Here is a 21,254-nt window from a genome sequence, read left to right on the forward strand (position 1 = left end):
AGATACAGTACTTTTTATTTTGTTTTATTTATTGTCATTACCGCTCTTCTGTTTCGTACCATTAACTGTGTTCATTTTGTCATCAATTTTTAAGACATGGTCATTTCTCCCCCCCTCACTGTGGTATTTGCTATGATATTCATTTTTACATAAACCATCTGCTTTTTTGTTCTGAACCAGCGCAATCCAAAGGAAATGTTGTATCCCAGATTTTGGTAGTAGGTCTGTTCACTGCAGATCAGCTGTGCAAGCTTTACATTGAGTCTCCTTTTATTATTTGATCCTTACTGGGAGCACAAGGCGTTTCAATAAACATTTCAATGACAATAAACATAAAAACGTGATACGAGGTTTGGGTCATTTTTGTTCCTTTACACTATGCATTTTGTGAGTTGCTTTATAGAAAGTATATGGTTGCTGGACATGGAGGAATATATGAGCTGCAATACATAATTTTGTCCAGAAGAGGGCGAAAAGCAATCATGTCAGACTCACATAAAACATTTGAACTAATTGAGGGCACCTGAATGAGTTTTTGGAAAAAAATAAATCTTAAAATTTGATAGTTCACAGTGGTAAGTGTGGTTCAAGAAAAGTAATGCTGAATAAACGATATTAGTTTGAGGTATGTAGGGAGATGTGGTTAAAGGGAGGGGTTGTTTGGGTTCACCCAAAGGCTCGCTATTGCTCATGTTTGATAAGAAATACATTCATTTATCTTCCACTTTCTTCTGTTCTTGTGCATCACAGCTGATAAACTACAGCATGACTCCACCTACATAACAGTTAAAGAATAAGTCTGGTAAAATTCTACATTTTTCTTAAGGTCAACAAATCGCATCAAGTATTGTCTGTGCAGCCAAAGCCTGATTAATCTTACTCTTCTGTACTGTAGAGCGCCATTGTTGTATAAAAACTATAAATAAAAGACACCAATGAGCCACACTGTTGCACTGGATGACTGCCCTGGGCACTGTGTTTTATATTAAGTAGATCCCACATACACCAACCTGCTGGTGGAAATCACAGAAGCACCAAATGCGTATCAATCTGCAGCTGATAATGGTCCCAAAAATACAGTATTTGCTCTTATTTGAGAAAAGTTTGATATGTTTATAAATGTTTGTTTACTGTTTTTAAATTAGACCTATTATGCTTTTCCATATGTTCTGTCATAATGTTTAAATGTCAGGTGTTCATATTAAACGTGCCAAAGTTTCACACTGTTCTGAACTCTTTGGTTTCAACAGTTTTTTCTTCTTCTACTCTTGGTAGGCCTACAGCTATATGTAGCTACATGCTAACATCAGGGAAAACTGTAGTCTTGGTTGCAGATGGAAACAGCCTGGCTCTTTTCATGGTAACAAAATCAGCTTACTATCATCTCTAAAGATCCCTTATCAACAACTTACTGTATATCTTGTTTGTTTCACTACAAGAGTTTATTATATGGATCCCCGTTAGCTGTGCCCTTAAGCACAGCTACTCTTCCTGGGGTTTTACCAGTCCTTCTGTTTAAAGTATCTCAATGATGCAACTAACTCTAAGTCTAATATGACTCATGTGTGACTCTCCAGGCTCCTGGTAGTTTCATGCAGCAGCTGTTTCCCACAGATTTTGAACCACAATTACTGTAATTCGACCACACTCAGAAAACATCTTATTTAGAAATATTCATTTTATTTTGCATATTTGTTTTAAATGTGATGTATGGCTTGGTTTATGACTTTACTAAGGTGGTGTCACAGCACCGTGAGCTTTCAGTATCATCGCTAAAGCATCTGTCTGTATTGTACAGCTGGAAAAAAACAAACAAAGAAACAACTCTGACCAGTACAATGGGCTGGAAATGGAGCTCGGTCCTGACACTGGCATATACTGCATCGCTCTATTTCTCTCTTACTCAACTAACGCACAGAGAATCAGACACCAAATACACTCACACACATTCAGTAACATCATCACCTACATCCAAACACATTTACTTGATATGTATTGACAACTTTGTAATTTAGGTATCATAAAAACCAAACAATCCCCAAATACCAAATCCAGACACTCCAAAAGTTACGGGTCAAAAATAGCCTAATAAGCCACTGCAGGTATTTCATGTGATGACTATTGTGTTTTAAGTGTTAACAAAGTCTTTCTCTCAGTAATGTTCTAGCAGTAGCAATACAAAAACAAAATACCAGTGTTGTCTACCTCATTCATGCTTATCCTTTATCATCATAATTGCATATTCTGTTAAACTGATGATCACCGTGTTATGACTTGCCAGCGGTAGATAAAAGGAACAAAAGGGAGCACATTAAACATTTTGTTCATTTGAGATGAGCGTCTAATAAAAAAACACAAACTGAACCAGGTACAGAAAGAGAGAGAGAGAGATCTCTAAGGCCATAGACAGAAAGGTAACCTTGAAGAGGAGGAAATTGGACCTTCGTTTCTGAAAGAGGAACTGGCTCTCAGCTTGGCTAATATCCAGCATTCGGCTCAGTACCTTTAGAGAAACTGCAGCCGCAGCATCATGTCAAGCAGACATATTTCTCAACGTCTTTACCTGTCCGCTCTCCAGCAGTCGGCCCTGCCACCAACCTCAGCGCTGAGGGTCAGTGGTAAGACAAAAAAGGTCCAGAAGATTACTAGTGGTCTAATTCCAGTCCCAGACATCTACCACTTGTGAAAAACATTCAGATCATATGCTGATGACAGCAGCAATAGAACATTTTTCATCAATTATTACAACAACAATGATATATATATATATATATAAAAAAACAGGAATGTGAGTGCTTTCTAAAAGCCCTTTTGATTACATCACACTCTCTCCCTGTTTATCCAGTCTTATCCTGATGATGTCACAGGTCAACAGTCACGCTGCTTTGAATCATTAGTTCAGCAGCTGCAGCTACACTAAGAGCTGCTCACTGCATGCGATCCGGCTGGTGCAGAGGATAGTGGAGGAAGGCCTGTGGGGCGGCAGACATGGTGGTGAGTGCAGCCAGAGAAGGTTGGATGGCAGCCGGAGGGGTCGGGGATGCGGTGAGAGTGGGCGCCGGCGTGCCGGGGGAGAAGCTGTAGCTGAGGTAGCCAGCAGAGGGCGACGGGGAAGGTGTGTAGGGATACTGCTCCAGTCCTGTGGGGGCGTAGTGGCTGTAGGCGGAGCTGTAGTCCAGGTAAGGGGAGGCGAGTGCTGCAGCTGCGGGGCTGAGCTGGGACTGCAGCAACAGGCTGGGCTGGAGGAACGCCTGGGGGTAGACGTACTGCTGGGCAAATCTAGACAGACAGAGGACCAGGGGTTAGAGATTAAATAATCTGTCAATAACTGATGAGTTGAGAAGAGAAAATTCATCAGCAACAATTTTGATAATAGATACATCATTTCAGTCATTTCTTAAGCAAAAACACCAAAAAATGTCTTGTTCCAGCTTCTCAAATATGAATATTTGCTGGTTTACTTTGATTGTAAACTGAACAGCTTTTAGTTTTGGACAGGTGGTTGGATAAAACAAAACAAAACCTACTGTGCGTTCACAGATACACAACTCCACATAAGAGAGGACAAACGTGCTAAGTTAAGCCCTAATAATAACAGAAGTGTAATAGAGGAGAGTGATTTATAAAAATAGAAGAAAATTACCCACAAAGACCTGACCACATCCATATGTGTCTGAATATCAAAACTCTGATTGTGTGTTCAGAGCTGCCACTAATCTGATAATTACGTGTAATTTAAACAACAGTAACCAGGGACAGGCACACACACTCAGAGACATGCAACTGCAACAGACTGCAGTTTCTTCAAGAATTGCTTCTTTTCTTTATATCCCATTAAAACATTAAAATCGGAGTCCTATAAAGGCGTCCTCCTCCCCCTCCTTTAAGAGCAATTATCAGCACTGTTGCCTTAAAATAGACTTTCTCCCCTGTGTTTAAGTTTAATTAGCACACTGAGAAATGTTTAAAAAAACATGCTTTGTTCCAAATAAAATATCACCCATTCAAAAACAAAACCCTTAAATAACAAGAAATGTAATAACAATTGTTATTTCTGAAATGAATAATTTAAAATGTGGTCTTTCAATTGAATGCCTGTGCACTCTACAACAGACGCAGTGTATGAGACTGTTGATCCTCACAGCAATAATGAGAGAAAAAAAGTGCTCTACTGTCCTCCTGTATTCACTCATGCCCTTGCCTAAGGCTGCCCACTTAACCTGAACTGCCTCAGTTACATCTGGCAACAGCAACAGCGATCATATCAGAGGAACTGGGTTATGCTGCTTAAGTAAAAACAACAGAACATGACAGTGTTTAACACTTACACTCCCAACGCCTACAGCCAAACCCATTAACCTGACAGTAACCTTGTGATTGAGTCTAATGGGGTGATCAGAGCAGCAGGAGGTGGCCTGCTGCTGCTGCTTACCCCTAAACAGAGCCAGAACAGGGATCAGGTGTGCTTACACAGCAAATAGTGGCAGTGGGTCTGTTCACACCCACTCTGCTGTATACACAACACACACAGGTAAGTTACAGTATATACATATATCCCAAATTACCCATATGTTAGTTTTAATCTTCCTTGACTCTTCTGTGTGCGTATTTAACCCCTACTGTGTCTAACTGAGGAACCCTAAAGTCCCACAAATTCCTGTTAAATTTCTCCTCCACTAACTTCAAAGTTGGAGACAACATTTTCTGTATCTGCTTATTTTCATTGAAGCCAAACTTCCTACAACCTATAAGTGAGCCTTGTCCTACTTTAAACCAATGAGAAAAACACATGAAAAAAACCCAGTAATTCAGAAATATATTGTATGAAATAACCAAAGATTCTGTGTTTATGTGGAGAAAATAGGTTTACAGGCCTGGTAAGGGAGGCCTGGCCAAGAAAGCGACATAATGACGAAAGGGAAACCCGTAGACTAATAACATAAACCAACACATTAAGACAAAACACAGCAAAAGCTAATATCGGCTCCCTCCTCGACCCCTCTGTATCCCATCTCCTCTCACTCGAGCTCCGTCAGCCTCTCCCAGAGCAGAAGTGCAGTGTCATTCCCACGGCTGTGTGCCGCTGCTTGTGCACTGGCCTGACTGATTCAATGTGACAGCAGCATCGTATGAGAGGGAGCTGCGCCTCGCCTTTCTCCTCCCCATGCCTGGCATCGTTGCTGGCTGTCAAATACATATTTATATACACACACACACACACACACACACAGGGTTTATAGACACACATGCACGCAAACACATCAATTACAAAGCACACATGCCGGAAAAGTGAACATGCAAGTCTGAAAGAAAAGAATGTATTACACATTTAAAAAGGCTGTGTGTAGTCAGTTAAGCAGCTTAGAAGAGGATGTGTGTGTGTGTGTGTGTGTGTGTGTGTGTGTGTGTGTGTGTGTGTGTGTGTGTGTGTGTGTGTGTGTGTGTGTGTGTGTGTGTGTGTGCGTGCGTGCGTGCGTGTGTGTGTGTGTGTGTGTGTGTGTGTGTGTGTGTGGTAGATGGGGGGTTCAGACATAGCTGGGCTAATTGGCACAGCTGCATGGGTGTATACGCTCACTAACAGACCCACGAGAGCAGAATAACCTCCACCGACTCCACTCTCCCTCCCCTCTCTGGATTTACTCCCTCACAGCCAACTTCCTCTGCACTCCCCCTCACTGTCCTTCCTCAAAACCAGGCAGTTGGATAAAAGAGATACAGATAAATGTACTGAATGAGAAGAGGGTCGAGGTCGGGACCCCGTGGGCGAGGAGTGAGCGGGAGGGAGAGGAGAAGAGGGAGAGATGCTGAGAGTTGAAGGATCTGCCATCATATCCCTCATGCCTTAGGACAGCCATGCTTTTAATAGTTCAGTTCAGGGATGTGAGGAGGGTGAGTCAGTCAAAGAGACAAACACACACTCATGGAGACGCACACACATGACCCTCCGTCCTCTCTTCCTCTTTTGATAAACACACACACACACACACACGCACACACACACGGCTTGAGGGAGGGTGAGAGATAGAAAGGCCAACATCAGCACTGGACACTAAGCTCTCATATCAGCAAGCAGGAAAGACATTTTAATTAACATATTATACAAACAGGGCGACATGATGTAGAGAAAATGTGCAATAAGTCACATAAATATAAACATGAATATTATCATGGCAGTGTAAGACATGATACTTTGTATATGTGCTTTAAACCCTACACACAAAAAGATTTGTTTGTTGTGTTAACATACTGTCATCTAAATAATCTCACTTTCACCTGTTGCATATCAACAAGCATTTAAAAACATCCAGTTCTAATTCATCAACTAGAAACTAACAAGAAAAGATCTGAGCTTAGATTTAGATCACTTCATCAAAGTTAGGAGTTTGTTAAACATCAAGTATCTGCAGCTGCTTCGGAGTAAAGGTCAATAACCCTTTATTTTAACTTCCTTTTTTTGAATTCGCAAGCAGTATGTCAAAAATTAAATGGTTTATAATGCACTATAATGCAGTTGTAATCAGTTAAAAGGACATGTATTAATGTAGTTGTCAAACTTCTCCTGATAAAGCAATGTAATTTGTGTATAAACAGTTAATGATTATTAGACAATATATTGGTGTACAGTCTTACGTTGTCATACGTGTCTGCATGACACACAACATATTTATTCTTTATATTTATTAGATTGATTAATACATATAATACATAGACATATTTAAGTATTTAAACCTTCCTGCGAATGATTTATGATTGTGTATTAACAGTTAATAACACACTGTGAGGATTTGTTTGTGTGTAATTATAAATATTCGATATGATTGCAGCAATATTATACTGTGTTATCAATCATTGATCAACTGTTTATACAGAAGTTGTAGTTGTTGACAAATTCAATAATAAACATCATCATATCTGCTTACAACTACATTGTAATGTATGAATAAATAATTTATGGCGTGGTGTGTTAATGCTACATGCTTACTCATTACTGGCAGTCAAGAGGTTTTTACTGTGAAGCACCTGATGTCTACATGAAGTGTTGAGTTAGCCTGAAGTCACAGTTTGTAATCTTGCAATCTAGATTAGTATATTTTTATACAACAAAGCACTAAAATCCGGGAGCAGGAGCTGCCTTTCGACTCAAAATTCACATCACACAAACAACAAAAGGTAAGAACTTGAAAAAGAATCCAAATGCAAATCAAAATGTGTCATCTTTTAACAGACAACTGAACAAAATGGGAGCTTTCTGTGCAATGAAAAGCTTCCAACATGACCTTTTTTCATTGTTTTTCAAATTAGGCTTTTCACGCGACAGAAGTGCCTCTCCTAATTGGGTCCCTGGTTAAGAGAAATATACACTTGAGGATTCACTGTGTACCTAAATCCCCCAAGACAGAGAAGAGTGATAACTTCAGGCTGAGACAGAAAGATTATTTAGAGAGGGAGGAAGGCAGCCAAAACGGAAACAGAGGAAGAGTGAAAAAAAATCAGAGACGTAGAGAGAAAACGGTCGAAGATGTGAACGCATCAAAGGGGTCGACATGTTGTTTTATGTTTCACTGAGGAACATTTTTCTCTCAAACGACACAGCGTCACATGTACCACCAGCCCTAAAGCTTCACTGCACCCAGCCACAACTACACCCGGCCACAGGTGTGCTGTTAGTCTGTGCCACCCCTCCTCCCCCTCTCTGTTCCACTGCTTCAACAGGAAGTACTGCTATCCCTCCACATTTAACAGACTCACCACACATTCATCTCCTTTCTTTCTCTCAAAAAAAAAATAAACACGAGAAGGTTTTTTAATTTTTTTTTTTTTTGGAGCGCTAAAGGCAGACAGCAGGCAGCAATGGGCAACAGCCCTCCTCTTCCCTACTCTCCCACAACTCAGCAATACCTTAAAGCCACATTTGGCATCAGCCCGTCCTCTGTCAAATACGCCAAAGCAGAAGACAGGGCTGTGCTTTGTTTGAGTTTGTTATTTGTTTTTTACTGTGTGAGTGTCAGACCCTGAAGACCCCTGGGATCCCCACAGCGGTTAAGACGAAGGGGAAACAGCAGCAACAAAAGACCTTATAGATATTTAAAGGTATAGTTTGACATTTTGGTAAATATTCTTAATCGCTTTTCTTGCTACGGAATAGACCTGTCTGTTAAACATGAAGATACTGCCAGCAGCCGTTTAGCTTAGCTTAGCTTAGCAAAACAACTGGAAACAGGAGGAAAGAGTTAGCCCGGCTTTGTCCAAAGGCAAAATCCACCTACCAGCTCCTCTACAGCTCGCTAATTAAAACGTTACAGACATTAAACATCATCAGAGAGCTTTAGAGGTGTGATGAGGAGGATTTTGTTATGACAGAGTGGGATCTAACCATTTATTTGACATCAGTTTGGTATAGTATATGAGTGCTAAAAGGCACAGGAATAATTGATTATCGTCCATCCATCCATCCATCCATCCATCCATCCATCTTCGTCCGCTTATCCGGGGTCGGGTCGAGGGGGCAGCAACTCCAGCAAGGGACCCCAAACTCCAGGTTGGAGATATAATCCCTCCACCTAGTCCTGGGTCTTCCCCGAGGCCTGAGCTAATTGATTATAATGTGCTTTTTCAACCCCAAAACACACTTGACTCATTTCTATAATTGTTGGAAAAAATTTAAATTGGGATAAAAATATGAAGACTTGAAATTTCATTTTAAACCACATGTAGTGAGATTAAGTGTGAATTCTCGGGATGTACCAATATCAGGACTGATACTGACCTTATTAAGCGAATATCAGCCAGATGTCCATATTATAGTACATAGTTTGTTTTTAATTCTGTGTTTCAGTTCAGTTTTCTTTATCAATTTACCTGTTTGTTTCCTCCTGTATGTACTGTGCATGTTTTTTTTGTCCTTGAAATGTTTTGAATATTAGTTTATGTCACAATTAAAACCAACAACCTATGTTAATAATATTCATGTATTTATATGTGAATGAATGTAAAAAAACAAAAACAACAACAATCGCTGATGTCTTGTCACCTTACATAAAAATGTAAGTGTAGTATAAACATTTTAAATTAGGAAAAAGATAGCACTGGTTTCAGATAATCAGTAATCTGTATTGTGAGAGAAAAAGCTGGATCGGTACATCCCTGGCTCCTGTTCTTTACCAGCTGCACAGGCCTGTTTAAAACCTAAGATATAGCTTCCTAAAATAAAAGTCCTTCACTTTGCCAAGAAATGTTTGAATCTGACTGCAGTCATACTGATCATCTCAAAGACACATCTAGCCTCAGAGCAGAGATATTTGAGCGAGACAGCATGCACTAAAACTGGAAAAGAGAAAGATTTGACAGGGTGTACGGTTTATTTATCCCTTATTTAAACATGTAATTCGTGTCTACTTTGTAGAAATTAAACGACAGAGGGGTGCCAATTAATTTAAAGAATTAATAATGCCTCAGGTCTCCTTTAGACAAAGAATAGATATTGATTAGTTGGCTTTTCAATTTACATGTAGGTGGAGAGACAAATAACAACAGTGACAATAATTTAACATGTAGAGAGAGTTTCCTGTTGAGAAAAAGTACTCTTTCATTCACTCAAAGCTCAACACATCTCGCAGCTGTGCAGTACTGAGATCTCCTGAGGTTACAGTTATTGCCAAAACTGGTATCGCTTCTTCTTCTTCTTCTAGATTTTCACCCAAATACCCAAAACGTCAAACAAACTGACTCAGTTTTACAAGATACATCATACACAGATTTTGCCTTCAGAGTGTGTTGTGTTGAAAAGAAAAGCTAATTAAATGATTAGTTGATTAAAGCGGAACTCCATCCATTTAGCATTGCAATGCCACAGAGTTGTTGGACATGTGAGAGATAAGAAAAAAAGTTTGAAATCAGAGCAGCAGAGGAGCAGATATCCTGACTTTTTGTTCCCTAGTATAGGTCAAAATCTGAAAACACTGGTTCCAACAATACAACACAAGTCTTTAGGTGTGTGTTAATGATTTGTTTTGAGGATTTGCTTCTTTTCTATATTTTACATATTTGTAAATTGAATATCTTTGTGTATTTTGGACTGTTGTCCGAAGATGTCACCTCAGACTCAGATTTTTTACTATGTTCTGATATTTCATAGACTAAAGGATTAATCAATGAATCAAAATATAATTGACAGATTAATTGATGATATAATCAATCATCATTAGGTGCAGACCTAAATGTGTTTCCACACTGATAAACAAAGAGCCACCTTCTGTGTGTGTACGTTGGCCTTACAGGTGTGTTAGTTAGTTAGTTAGTTAGTTAGTTAGTTAGTTAGTCAGTTAGTTAGTTAGTTAGTTAGTTAGTTAGTTAGTTAGTTAGTTAGTTAGTTAGTTAGTTAGTTAGTTAGTTAGTTAGTTGTCACTGCATGAGACTATCAATCAACCTATCATCGCTCATTTATAGACTCATCTGGGTCAGCCTCAATTCCCTCATCACTCATTCAGAAATTGAGGACTGCAATATTAATAGCACTCAGAACAGTTGAGGTTTTTAATGGACTTCTCTGTAACCGCTGGATGAGAATTTGTCATCCTGCAGAAAGTCAGTGTACAGAGCTCTTTTTCCATAGCACCACACCATGCATATTCCTTAAAAACGCCTCTAAAATATAGAAGATCCAGGCTGGAAAACTTTTAGACCAAAACATATTTTGCACTCTTTTCCCCAAATAGCAGATATTTCATTGTGAAAGACAACACGCCCACATACACAGAACAACAGACAGCTATGATACTGGTTGACAATATCCTCATCTAAAAATCACATAAACAATACTCATAGACCGAATATCTGAGTCAAGCCTCAGTAGGTGTTGTAGGGTTCAACCTGCAGTGTTTCTCTGCTGTCTGTAACAGCCCTGGGAATGAATCATCCTCCATGTTTCACTCAGCAACTGAGTCATTAAGGTTTCCTTTTGAGTTCACACTGAAAATTAAGAAAAACTGGATGAGGAGGCAGAACGCCGGTCACATGTGGATTACAGCAGGATTCCGGGAAAGTCAAGATCCTGAGAAAACCACCAGCACCTCCAATGATGCCACTGTTTCGGCTCTCCAGAACATTAGGAGGAAAAGATCCTCCATCATGGTGAATGTAATGCAGTGGCAGCCTTACGCATCTGGGGGGCCCGTTTCAAAGATTAATATGGGGCCCTACCCACATAAAAGAGCAGAAAAAAGCGAGGATTCCAGTTGGTTTGTCTCAATGGAATATTTTCGTTATTCTGTGCACTTTCAGCTCCATGAACAGGCAGCTCAACATAGAAATAATACAACCTAGGCCTACTCCTTTGATTAAAACTGAAACAATTATACAGTGTCTTGCTTTGGAATGAGCCTCACCCTTCTCGGACTGCAACTACTCTGCTTAATTGAATAGCGCAATATGTATCTATCAGCTGTCTGAGCTGACATAAAACAAAACAGCTCAAACGTTCCCCTCAACTTAAATTAACAAACAAAGCAATGAAAGAAAAGTGTCTGAATGAAATTAAACTTAATTACAATGATGTGCTCCACGCTATTTCAGCACCATTGGGGGAACGCTGTAACAGTCAGCTGCAAACCGGTCTGCAATGTTATACTGCCATTGCCATACTGACATATATTGTGATGTAGTACATTTTCTGGGAAATCAATTGAGAGACTGTTTTTGAATGAAATAACCAGACAGGAATGTATGTTCTTTGACAAATTAAATACCTGACAAATCAAGGTGATGTATTTAAATTGCTTATTTTGTCCGGCAAACAGTCTAAACCCCAAAGATATTCAGTTTGCTGTAATCAAATCGTTACATATGAGAAGGTGGAACCAACAAGTGTTTGGTATTTTTGTTTGAATAATGACTAAAACGATTAATTGATTATTAAAGTATAGTTGCCTGATTGATGGACTAATCATTGCAGCTCTAATAACATTGCTGCAAAACTCAGGTAGAAATTTAGTATTTCCATAAAACAGTCCTGATCATTGATTTTCCACACTGCCTGCCTACAGTGGAATACAGTGGTTCCCAACTTTTTGGTTTTGAGTCTTTAACACAAAGTAATATATACTTGTGATCCCTCATCACAGGTTATCTGTGTGTTATCAGCAGGTAAATCGAAGAGTGGTTTTCCATTCTCAGATTGTTTGATTTAAATCCTTTTTCAGAAACCCGAAGAGGTAAACTATGCAGTATTTCACAACGCAGTTGATAGTCTACTGTTGGATTCCACGCATTAATAGGACCACTGCAAAGCTACAGACACAGGTAGCTTATGTGATCAAGCCGTGTTGTACTTTAAGAAGGTTTGCAGTGAAAGTGTCTTTCCTAGTTGTGTGTTACTGCAAAGGAGAGGACAACTGAGTCTTCCTTAACAGTTTCTTCCAATCAGAATTCTTCATGGGCATTAGGAGAAACCAAAATGTGACCAATCACAGTTATTGTGGTCTCCGTGTCGTACTATATCTCAGTGGCGGCTTTAGCCCTGGTGTGTAGTTACCTTTATTAGGCCTACATCTGTAACCCATTAACACAGAACTATGAACTATGAAGATATGATATAATGTCTCTGCGTGCATGAACATGAAGAAAAAAGAGTAGAGCGATAATGGCAGCAGTGAGTGTGTGTGTGAAGCGGGATGGGAAGGGATGCAGGGAAGTTTGACTAAATGGCTTGTTGCCTCAGTAAAGCCCAAGTCATGCGCGAGAGAAATTCAGATTTGAGCGTCTTGTGTGTTTAATGGCCCAGAAAGAGAGAGAACAGAAGACAAATCAAAAGGCACAGATAACACATCTTTGAAGCATCACGTGCGCTGTATGGCATGGCTTTTTGTTTTCTTTCTTTCACATTGCAGACTGGCATTAACTGTCACATCCCGAGTGGAGAACAGGAGCGAGTGCTCACAAATGTCAAGGACGGAGGAGTGAGATGTATTGTGTTGAGGAGGAGGCAGGTGAGAGAGAGAGAGGTTGAAATAGAGGTATTGATTCTTCTCCGTCTTACCCATATTGCCTCTGAGCCCACGTAGGATGGACTTGCTGAACTCCAACAGAGAGACCTGCAGACAAAGAGAAAGAGAGGCAGCAGTGAAGAGGGATATTTTAGCTACTGGCTGCACAGACAACGGGAGAGACGGGCAGACAAGGACAGAGCCGATTCTCTCTGCCTCTGCGCCTCTGCTTGTTTGTCTCGCAAGTATACTGAGGTATCTGTTATTCCCTTGGCATACACACGTGCTCGACACACTCAATAGACACACAATAATAATGCACTCTATTGAACACAAACATCTGTGACATCCCTGCCTCCAAAGTTCAACAGGAATCAGCTGAGGCTGAGTAAGAAAGGAGAAACGTATCCTCCTCCTCTCTGCAACCTTCTCTGACTTCATTTCAACATTCCTCCAGATATTCATTCCTCTGTTATTCCTCCTCTTACTGTACAGCCATGACTCCATCACCACGCCTCTTTTTGTTCAAACGTATATCTAAATGCACAGTTTTCTCCTTCACCAGCACAAAGAGGAGACAGTGGTACTGTTATTTCTTGCTCTTGACAGTCCCATCCCCTCCTGCTCTTCTTATTCTCTCCCTCTCCTATTCTCTCTCACACACAATAACAAAATACCAAGCGCTGCCATCTCCCATCAGCTGCATGCTTGGGGAATTGCATCGCAGCGTTGGCCACAGAATAAGGACACACAGTCAGTTGTTGTTGGCGCCAGTGTTTGTCAATCACACCTACACTCGACGGTATTTCAGCCAGCGAGCTTTAAATGAAGCAGCGAGGGAGAGCTGCTGTCAAGGTCTGGTGTGCAGCGAGATGTCGGAGGGGAAGCATAAAGCGTGTGTGCTGGTGGTTAACACTGAAAAAGCCCGGCGGCATGAAAGCTGTGCATAAAATCAAGTACACAAAGAGTGAATGTATGGTGGGAATGAGCAGAGCCAGTTGGCTGAAAGGAGCATACCAGTGGTTTTGCATGTTTAATCACACTAACCACAAATGTGTACACACAGTTTTTAGATTGATTGATCTTCCAGGCAGCTGTTGGTTTCCATTCATTTTAATGCTGCATGAAAACCACCATCAACAGAGACTTGAAGAGACTCAACACTGACCATTTGGCTTCCTTTATTTTTTCATCAAAGTTAAACTATCATCCTTCAGTAATGTCTCCACAATTAAAAGAATATTTTGATTACTTTCCTTGTGTTTTCCTGATGCGATATTTGAGATTTGAGAGCCAGCTTCTGAACACCAAACCTTTTTAATGCAGGAATCTATAACATTCATCCAAAGACATCCAAGCTGTTCCAGGTTGTCTTCCAGATTTAGTCTCCCTAGACCATGCAGTAGTTTGTGAATGCAACACTTTACCATTTAACAGTAGAAAACACTATCTTTAACTTAAAAAATACAGAAAACTTCAAGTTTACTGCGGTAGACTATGGCTCTTGAGTAAGCCTCAAGTCTCTGTAAGCCATTGGCTACCTGGATGTTAGGACATCAATTCATCAGCCCTATAAAAAAGGAAACTACATATTTTATAGATTTCCACTAGGAACCAATGGGGTTTGGGACTGAGTGCATGTGCCACAAGGTAGGGAAGCCAGAAATTATTCAGAAAAGACTATCGTTTGGGGTTTGTTTACAATAAAAAAGTAGAATATCACCACCAGCCTTTACATGATTTGTAGGTATTTGGCTAAAACAGAAAGATGTCCAGAAAAAAACTGACATGATTCTTTACGTCCTGTGTGTTTAGCAGTAATTTAACACACTTACTTGTCTGCGAGCTGCGAGGCTTTGCTCCCAGGTACGCCAGGTTCACATTGGCCTTCCTGCCGTCGATGATGGGGTTTGCGTCTTTGCACGCCCGCTCTGCTGCTCCCCTGTCCACCATGGTCACCTGTTGACGGTGTCACGCCATTACTGATTAATAATCACTCTTTAAGCTACATAATTGCATGTAAAATCTTGTCTATCCAGTGTTTAAGTAGGTATTCCAACATAATGAAGCACCAGAGCTAGAGCAGGGAGGGGCGGCCCTGAGGTAGCTGCTGTCCTTGTCTCTCCTCGAATGATTCAATCTTTTTGCTAAATGCGTGAGGAGACACTGACTTCACCACATGAAGACAGCCATCAGTGTGTTTTAATGCTTCCAGTGGAGCTTATGTAGGAGGCAGATTTTTTTTTTTCAGACTGGGCTGCCAAGGATGAGATACTGGAATCTACCTTGAGGGAGTGAGTTGAGGAGTGGGCAGATAGCAGTGGGAAGGGGTGGTGAAGGTTAACACACACACGCACACACACACACACACACACACACACACACACACACACACACACACACACACACACACACACACACACACACACACACACACACACACACACATCAGTTACATTTAATGGTAAACTACAGCTCCACTACCAATAAAGGGGACACTAAAAGTAAAACCAGTCCCGCTTCCTTTCGTTTTGCAGCATCAGACTCAGGACTCTTATGCAAACAGAGGCAGCGGATGGTTTAGGATTGCCGGGGTTCAAGAAGCTGCTGCAGGGAATTAAGACAGTTAAAGGGGAAGTCAGGGATGAAATGATCATGCTGTCCTAAAACAACTCAACACAACTCTGGTCGCCTCAGCTGGCTATAGAGGCAGAGATAATTTGAACTGCTTCATGTAAGTCCAATCACACATCAATAATGTCTTCTTATCTTTTTGTCTTTCACACAAACTCACAGTCACTCATAGAAACAACCAAACACATCCTGGTAGAGGGGGGAAGGGGTGCATGGGAGGAAGTCAAAATGAAACTACTGCAGCCTTATCTTGCAGAGCCAACTGACATGTCACACCTCTGTGGCCAAGGACACCCTCTCTCTTTCACATTTTCTTCGGCACATAGAGCAGCTCAGTGTGTCCTTATGCTGTCCACTTACAGTCCTACTGTCTGTATACGTATACTGTGCGTCTGTCTGCGTGCTCATTTGTTGCTAGCATTGGGACCGTAGAGATAATTGATGACACACTTATGAGAAATAATCTGCTACTCATGCTTCAAGCATGTGACTGCCACCACCAGACACACTGCACATGGCTGCTGCTGCTGCAACAAAGTGGCAGTGTGTCCATGGCAATATGGAAAATATAGCCTAATACAATTAACCATAAAGATAAAGTCGGTTCAAACTCATTACCGGCTGCTACAGACATGATCTAGTGCAGTGGTCTTCAATGTTTTTTAGGCCAAGGACCCCTAGCTGAAAAAGAGACGGAGCAGGGACCCACTACTATATATATTGTATAAAATAGTGTTGCATATTAAACTGGGCCTACAATAACGTGTAGGGCAGACTAAAGACTTTAAACATACATTGTTATGGTGCATACAGTACCAAGCTTTTAAAAATAAAAATTGTTGGCATATTCATATATTTATACATCATGTTTTAATGTTGAAATGTGGCACAGTGAATACTTAAGCTTAACTGTCTGTATCTGTGGATAACTACCTTAGCTATAGGCCAGTAAGCCTATCATCAATGTTGTGTACATAAAAAAAAAACATTTATCTTTAATAATAATATTTAATACTTTACTAGTAATAATGTATATTTTCAGACATATTTTCTTTTTAAACCATGGATCAGTAATTTGGTGGCCCACTGCAGCAACTCTGAGGACCCCCTAGGGGTCCCGGACCCCCCTGTTGAAGATCTCCGATCTAGTGTGTTCTCAATCCCATGGCTATCCAATTCAAGCCAGAGTGGCTGATAAAACCTTAATTAAACCCCATATTTCACTCTACATTTGTTCAACTCTTGATTTATTCTACGAGAACACAGCAACATAAATTAACTCACAAAGCCATATCCTCTGGACTTGCCCGTCTGTTTGTCTGTGATAACCACCGCCTCGTCGATGTCCCCGAAAGTCTCGAAATATTTCCGAAGTGAAGCGTCGTTGGTGTGGTACGGCAACCCGCCGACAAAGATCTTAGTGTAAGTCGTGTCTTTCTCCATGGTAGGGTGCATTATTTCTAACGGAACCCCGACCAGCTGGCCTAAAAACAGCGGTGAACTCATGCGGCTTGAGGAAATAAAGAGGAATAACACAAAGAAAACCAAGAAAGCAGCAGAATAACTTTACGCTCCTTGGTCACCGAGAGGCTATAATAACGATATCAGCGCGCCCATGGTTAAACGGTAAAAGACGCAGCCTCCAGTTCGCACACAGGTTCTGGATGTGTAGTCCTCCTGACAGGTGTCTTGGAACCTCATGTCGCCTGTCTCGGAGAAAAAAAAAGCAAAGTCTTGCCTCGGTAGGCGCGTCTTGCATGCGCCCACTTCGCGTCTGGCCCAATAGACGAGCGGTGCGTCTTTTCTATTGGCGCATCCCGCCTCCTGCTACACCCTGCTTCGCGCACGCGCACGCGGACACACACACACACACACACACACACACACACACACACACACACACACACACACACAGGAAACCCCCACATAGCAACTGAAACACTTCTGCCAATAACATGTAGACACAGTTTATTAATTTTATATCTACTGTAGTGAAGAGCATGCCCCAAATGCCATTGTAAATATTGCAAAAATATGAGTCATAAGAGATTATTTATATATATATATATATATATATATATATATATATATATATATATATATATATATTTCACATGGTTTTGTGGAGAAACTGTCTCGACTGTAGCCACTGTAGATTGGGAGGAGGCAGTGAAAGCCCGGATCAAAACAGCTGATAGAAATTCAATTAAAAAAAAACATTTCCAGGACTCAATATTACTGGTTAAAATTACACAGTCCATGCCTCAATCTTTATGATTTTATATAGGCTAACAGTAAAACCTTCATCAGAGGGGTTTCTGCCAGATTAGCTGATCATGAGTCTGGCAGGGCACAGCTACATATGGGTAACTCTTGATATAAAACAAAATATTCTGAAAGTTATCTATTCATTAACAAAAGGGTTGTTTTTATTTTTGTCCAATCTTTAACTTTCAAAAATTGTTAAGGCCCATGGAGACCAAACAGACAGAGGAATAGGTTAGTCTCAACTTCAGAAGAACGTCAGCTAGATTGTGTAAAATGTCACCATTTTCAGTATTTGGCAACCTTGGTGTAACTGGGGGTTTGCTACTACTACAACAAGACTGAGTCTACAGCTACGCTAGCAGCATTTGCTAATTACTGCTGAACACAAAGCACAACTGAGGTTGGTGGTAATAACATTGGTTTATGACCAAATACCTGCAAAACTAAAGTATTGGGACAAATTGAAATTTAAGTTAGCCAATTATATTTGTTGTTGTTTACCACCCACCAGGTCCGTATTCAGAATTTTTATCTGAATTATCTGAGTTCTTATCAAGCATAGTCCTTCAATCAGACAAAGTACTTATTGTAGGTGATTTTAATATCCATGTGGACGATGACCGCAATAGCCTTAGTACTGCTTTCAATTCACTACTACATTCAATTGGTTTCAGTCAGAATGTGCATGAGGCCACGCACCGTTTTAACCACACCCTCGACCTTGTGCTAGAATATGGAATCAAAATTGAAGATTTAATAGTATTTCCGCAGAATCCTTTATTATCAGATCATTTTTTAATGACTTTCGAATTCCTATTACCAGACCATAAGAAATTAAATAAAAGTTTCTACACTAGATGCCTATCTGACAGTGCTATAACTAAATTTAAGGAAGATATTCCAACAGCACTTAACTCAATGTCGTGCCTTAATATAACAGAGGACCTTTATGTTAACTTTAGTCCCTCCCAAATTGATAACTTCGTAGACGCTGCTACGGCCTGCCTACGGACAACTTTAGACTCGGTCGCTCCTCTAAAAAAGAAGACGATGAAGCAAAGGAAATTAGCACCTTGGTATAACTCCCAAACTCGCAAATTAAAACAAATCTCACGAAAAGAATCTCGTGTGGATTGGCAAGATAGTCTGAAAACCTATAGGAAGGCCCTCAGAATTGCCAGATCAGACTATTACTCAACACTAATAGAAGAAAATAAGAACAACCCAAGGTTTCTTTTCAGCACTGTAGCCAGGCTGACAGATAGCCACAGCTCTACTGAGCCATCGATTCCTGTAGCTCTGAGTAGTGACGACTTCATGACCTTCTTTAATGATAAAATTATAACAATTAGAGATAAAATTCATCACCTTTTGCCCTCAACTTCTAACAGCTCACCATTGGGCGCAGGACGACTGGAGAGAACAATAAGACCTGATACATACTTAAGCTGCTTTCATCCTATGGACCTTCAACAATTAATGTTAAAGTTCTCTTCAGCCAAGCCAACTACCTGTCTCTTAGACCCTATTCCAACGAGGCTACTTAAAGAAGCACTACCTGTGGTCAACACCACAATATTAAACACGATCAATTTGTCTTTATTAACAGGTCATGTACCGCAGTCATTTAAAATAGCTGTGATAAAACCTATTCTGAAAAAACCTACCCTCGATCCTGAAGTCTTAGCCAACTATAGACCTATATCTAACCTTCCCTTTATCTCCAAAATCCTTGAGAAGGTAGTCGCTAACCAACTATGTGACTTTCTACATAGGAACAATCTATTTGAAGATTTTCAGTCAGGATTTAGAATGCATCATAGCACAGAGATGGCACTGGTGAAAATTACTAACGACCTTCTAACTGCTGCTGACAAAGGACTTGTCTCCATACTTGTTTTATTAGATCTTAGTGCTGCATTCGACACTATTGACCATACCATCCTGTTACAGAGACTGGAACACTTAGTTGGCATTAAAGGAATCGCACTAAGCTGGTTTAAGTCCTATTTCTCTGAGCGATCCCAATTTGTTAACATTAACGATAAACCCTCCAAGTACGCTAAAGTTAGCAATGGCGTTCCACAAGGCTCAGTGCTTGGACCAATTCTATTTTCCTTATATATGCTTCCTCTAGGTAATATTATTAGGAAACACTCAATTAACTTTCACTGTTACGCAGACGATACCCAATTATATCTGTCAATTAAGCCAGACGAAAGTGGTCAGTTAGCTAAACTTCAAGCGTGTATTAAAGATATAAAATCCTGGATGACCCACAATTTCCTGATGTTAAACTCAAACAAAACTGAAGTTATTGTGATGGGACCAAAGCACCTCCGAACTTCATTATCTAAAGATATAGCTACTCTGGATGGTATTGCCCTGGCCTCCAGCACTACTGTCAGAAATTTAGGAGTTCTTTTTGATCAGGATATATCCTTCAATGCCCACTTAAAACAAACCTCAAGAACAGCCTTTTTCCATCTTCGTAACATTGCCAAAATTAGGAATATCCTGTCTCAAAACGATGCTGAAAAACTAGTCCGTGCATTCGTTACTTCTAGACTAGACTACTGCAATTCCTTACTATCAGGTTGCTCAAATAAGTCCCTTAAGACTCTCCAGCTGATCCAGAATGCTGCAGCGCGTGTTCTGACGAGAACTAAGAGAAGAGATCATATTTCTCCTGTATTGGCTTCTCTGCACTGGCTTCCTGTGAAATCTAGGATTGAATTTAAAATCCTCCTCCTGACCTACAAAGCTCTAAATGGTCAAGCGCCATCATACCTAGAAGAGCTCTTAGTACCTTATTGTCCTAGTAGAGCACTACGCTCCCAGAATGCAGAGCTACTTGTAGTTCCTAGAGTCTCTAAAAGTAGACTGGGGGCCAGAGCCTTCAGCTATCAGGCTCCGCTCCTGTGGAACCAGCTCCCAATTTGGGTTCGAGGGGCAGACACCGTCACCACATTTAAGAGTAAACTGAAAATCCTCCTCTTTGATAAAGCTTATAGTTAAGGAGTGAGGAGTTGCAGCGTCCGCCTAACCAGCCCATCTGCTCCTCTTCGTAGTCATCAGTTTTATTTATCATATAATCAATAATATAGCGAGAGTAGAGGGAGGCAGGCCAGTACAGCCCGATCCGGTTGGGGAGAGTTCTAGCCCGACCAGGCACCTCTCTTTAACCTGCCTCTCTTAGTTATGCTATTATAATTCTAGATTGCCGGGGAAGTTCCTTCCTTCCTATGACACACTGAGCTGCTTTCTCATCTCTGTTTTCACTTGTTTCCTTTTGTATGCATCCTGTCCCAAAAATGCTTGTTACTAATCTAGCTCAGGGGAGTTTACTCCCTGGAGTCCATATGTTTCTTC

The 21,254-nt window shown here is 40.6% G+C and overlaps 1 protein-coding gene across 1 annotated transcript; it reads right to left on the minus strand.

Annotated features, from left to right (window-relative positions):
• Positions 1 to 1,660: 1,660 nt before the first annotated feature.
• LOC120559597 (RNA-binding protein 38-like) lies at positions 1,661 to 17,382 on the minus strand. Its single transcript, XM_039801430.1, has 4 exons — positions 16,899 to 17,382; positions 14,816 to 14,939; positions 13,034 to 13,088; positions 1,661 to 3,279 (listed from the first exon to the last, which is right to left on the minus strand). The coding sequence occupies exons 1-4, from the start codon at positions 17,118 to 17,120 to the stop codon at positions 2,928 to 2,930; spliced, it is 753 nt and encodes a 250-aa protein (XP_039657364.1). The 5' UTR covers positions 17,121 to 17,382; the 3' UTR covers positions 1,661 to 2,927.
• Positions 17,383 to 21,254: the final 3,872 nt, after the last annotated feature.

The sequence above is a fragment of the Perca fluviatilis genome, chromosome 5 (assembly GCF_010015445.1).
Source record: "Perca fluviatilis chromosome 5, GENO_Pfluv_1.0, whole genome shotgun sequence".
NCBI classification, from domain to species: Eukaryota; Metazoa; Chordata; class Actinopteri; order Perciformes; family Percidae; genus Perca; species Perca fluviatilis.

Bases quoted from the DNA above. Each gene is read 5' to 3' on its own strand.
- LOC120559597 (XM_039801430.1), bottom strand. From the start codon at position 17,120: ATGAGTTCACCGCTGTTTTTAGGCCAGCTGGTCGGGGTTCCGTTAGAA. The intron at 13,089-14,815 runs GTAAGTGTGTTA...CTTTGTCTGCAG, and splicing joins GCCTCGCAGCTCGCAGACAA to GTCTCTCTGTTGGAGTTCAG. The intron at 3,280-13,033 runs GTAAGACGGAGA...CTGTCTGTCTAG, and splicing joins TGGGCTCAGAGGCAATATGG to ATTTGCCCAGCAGTACGTCT.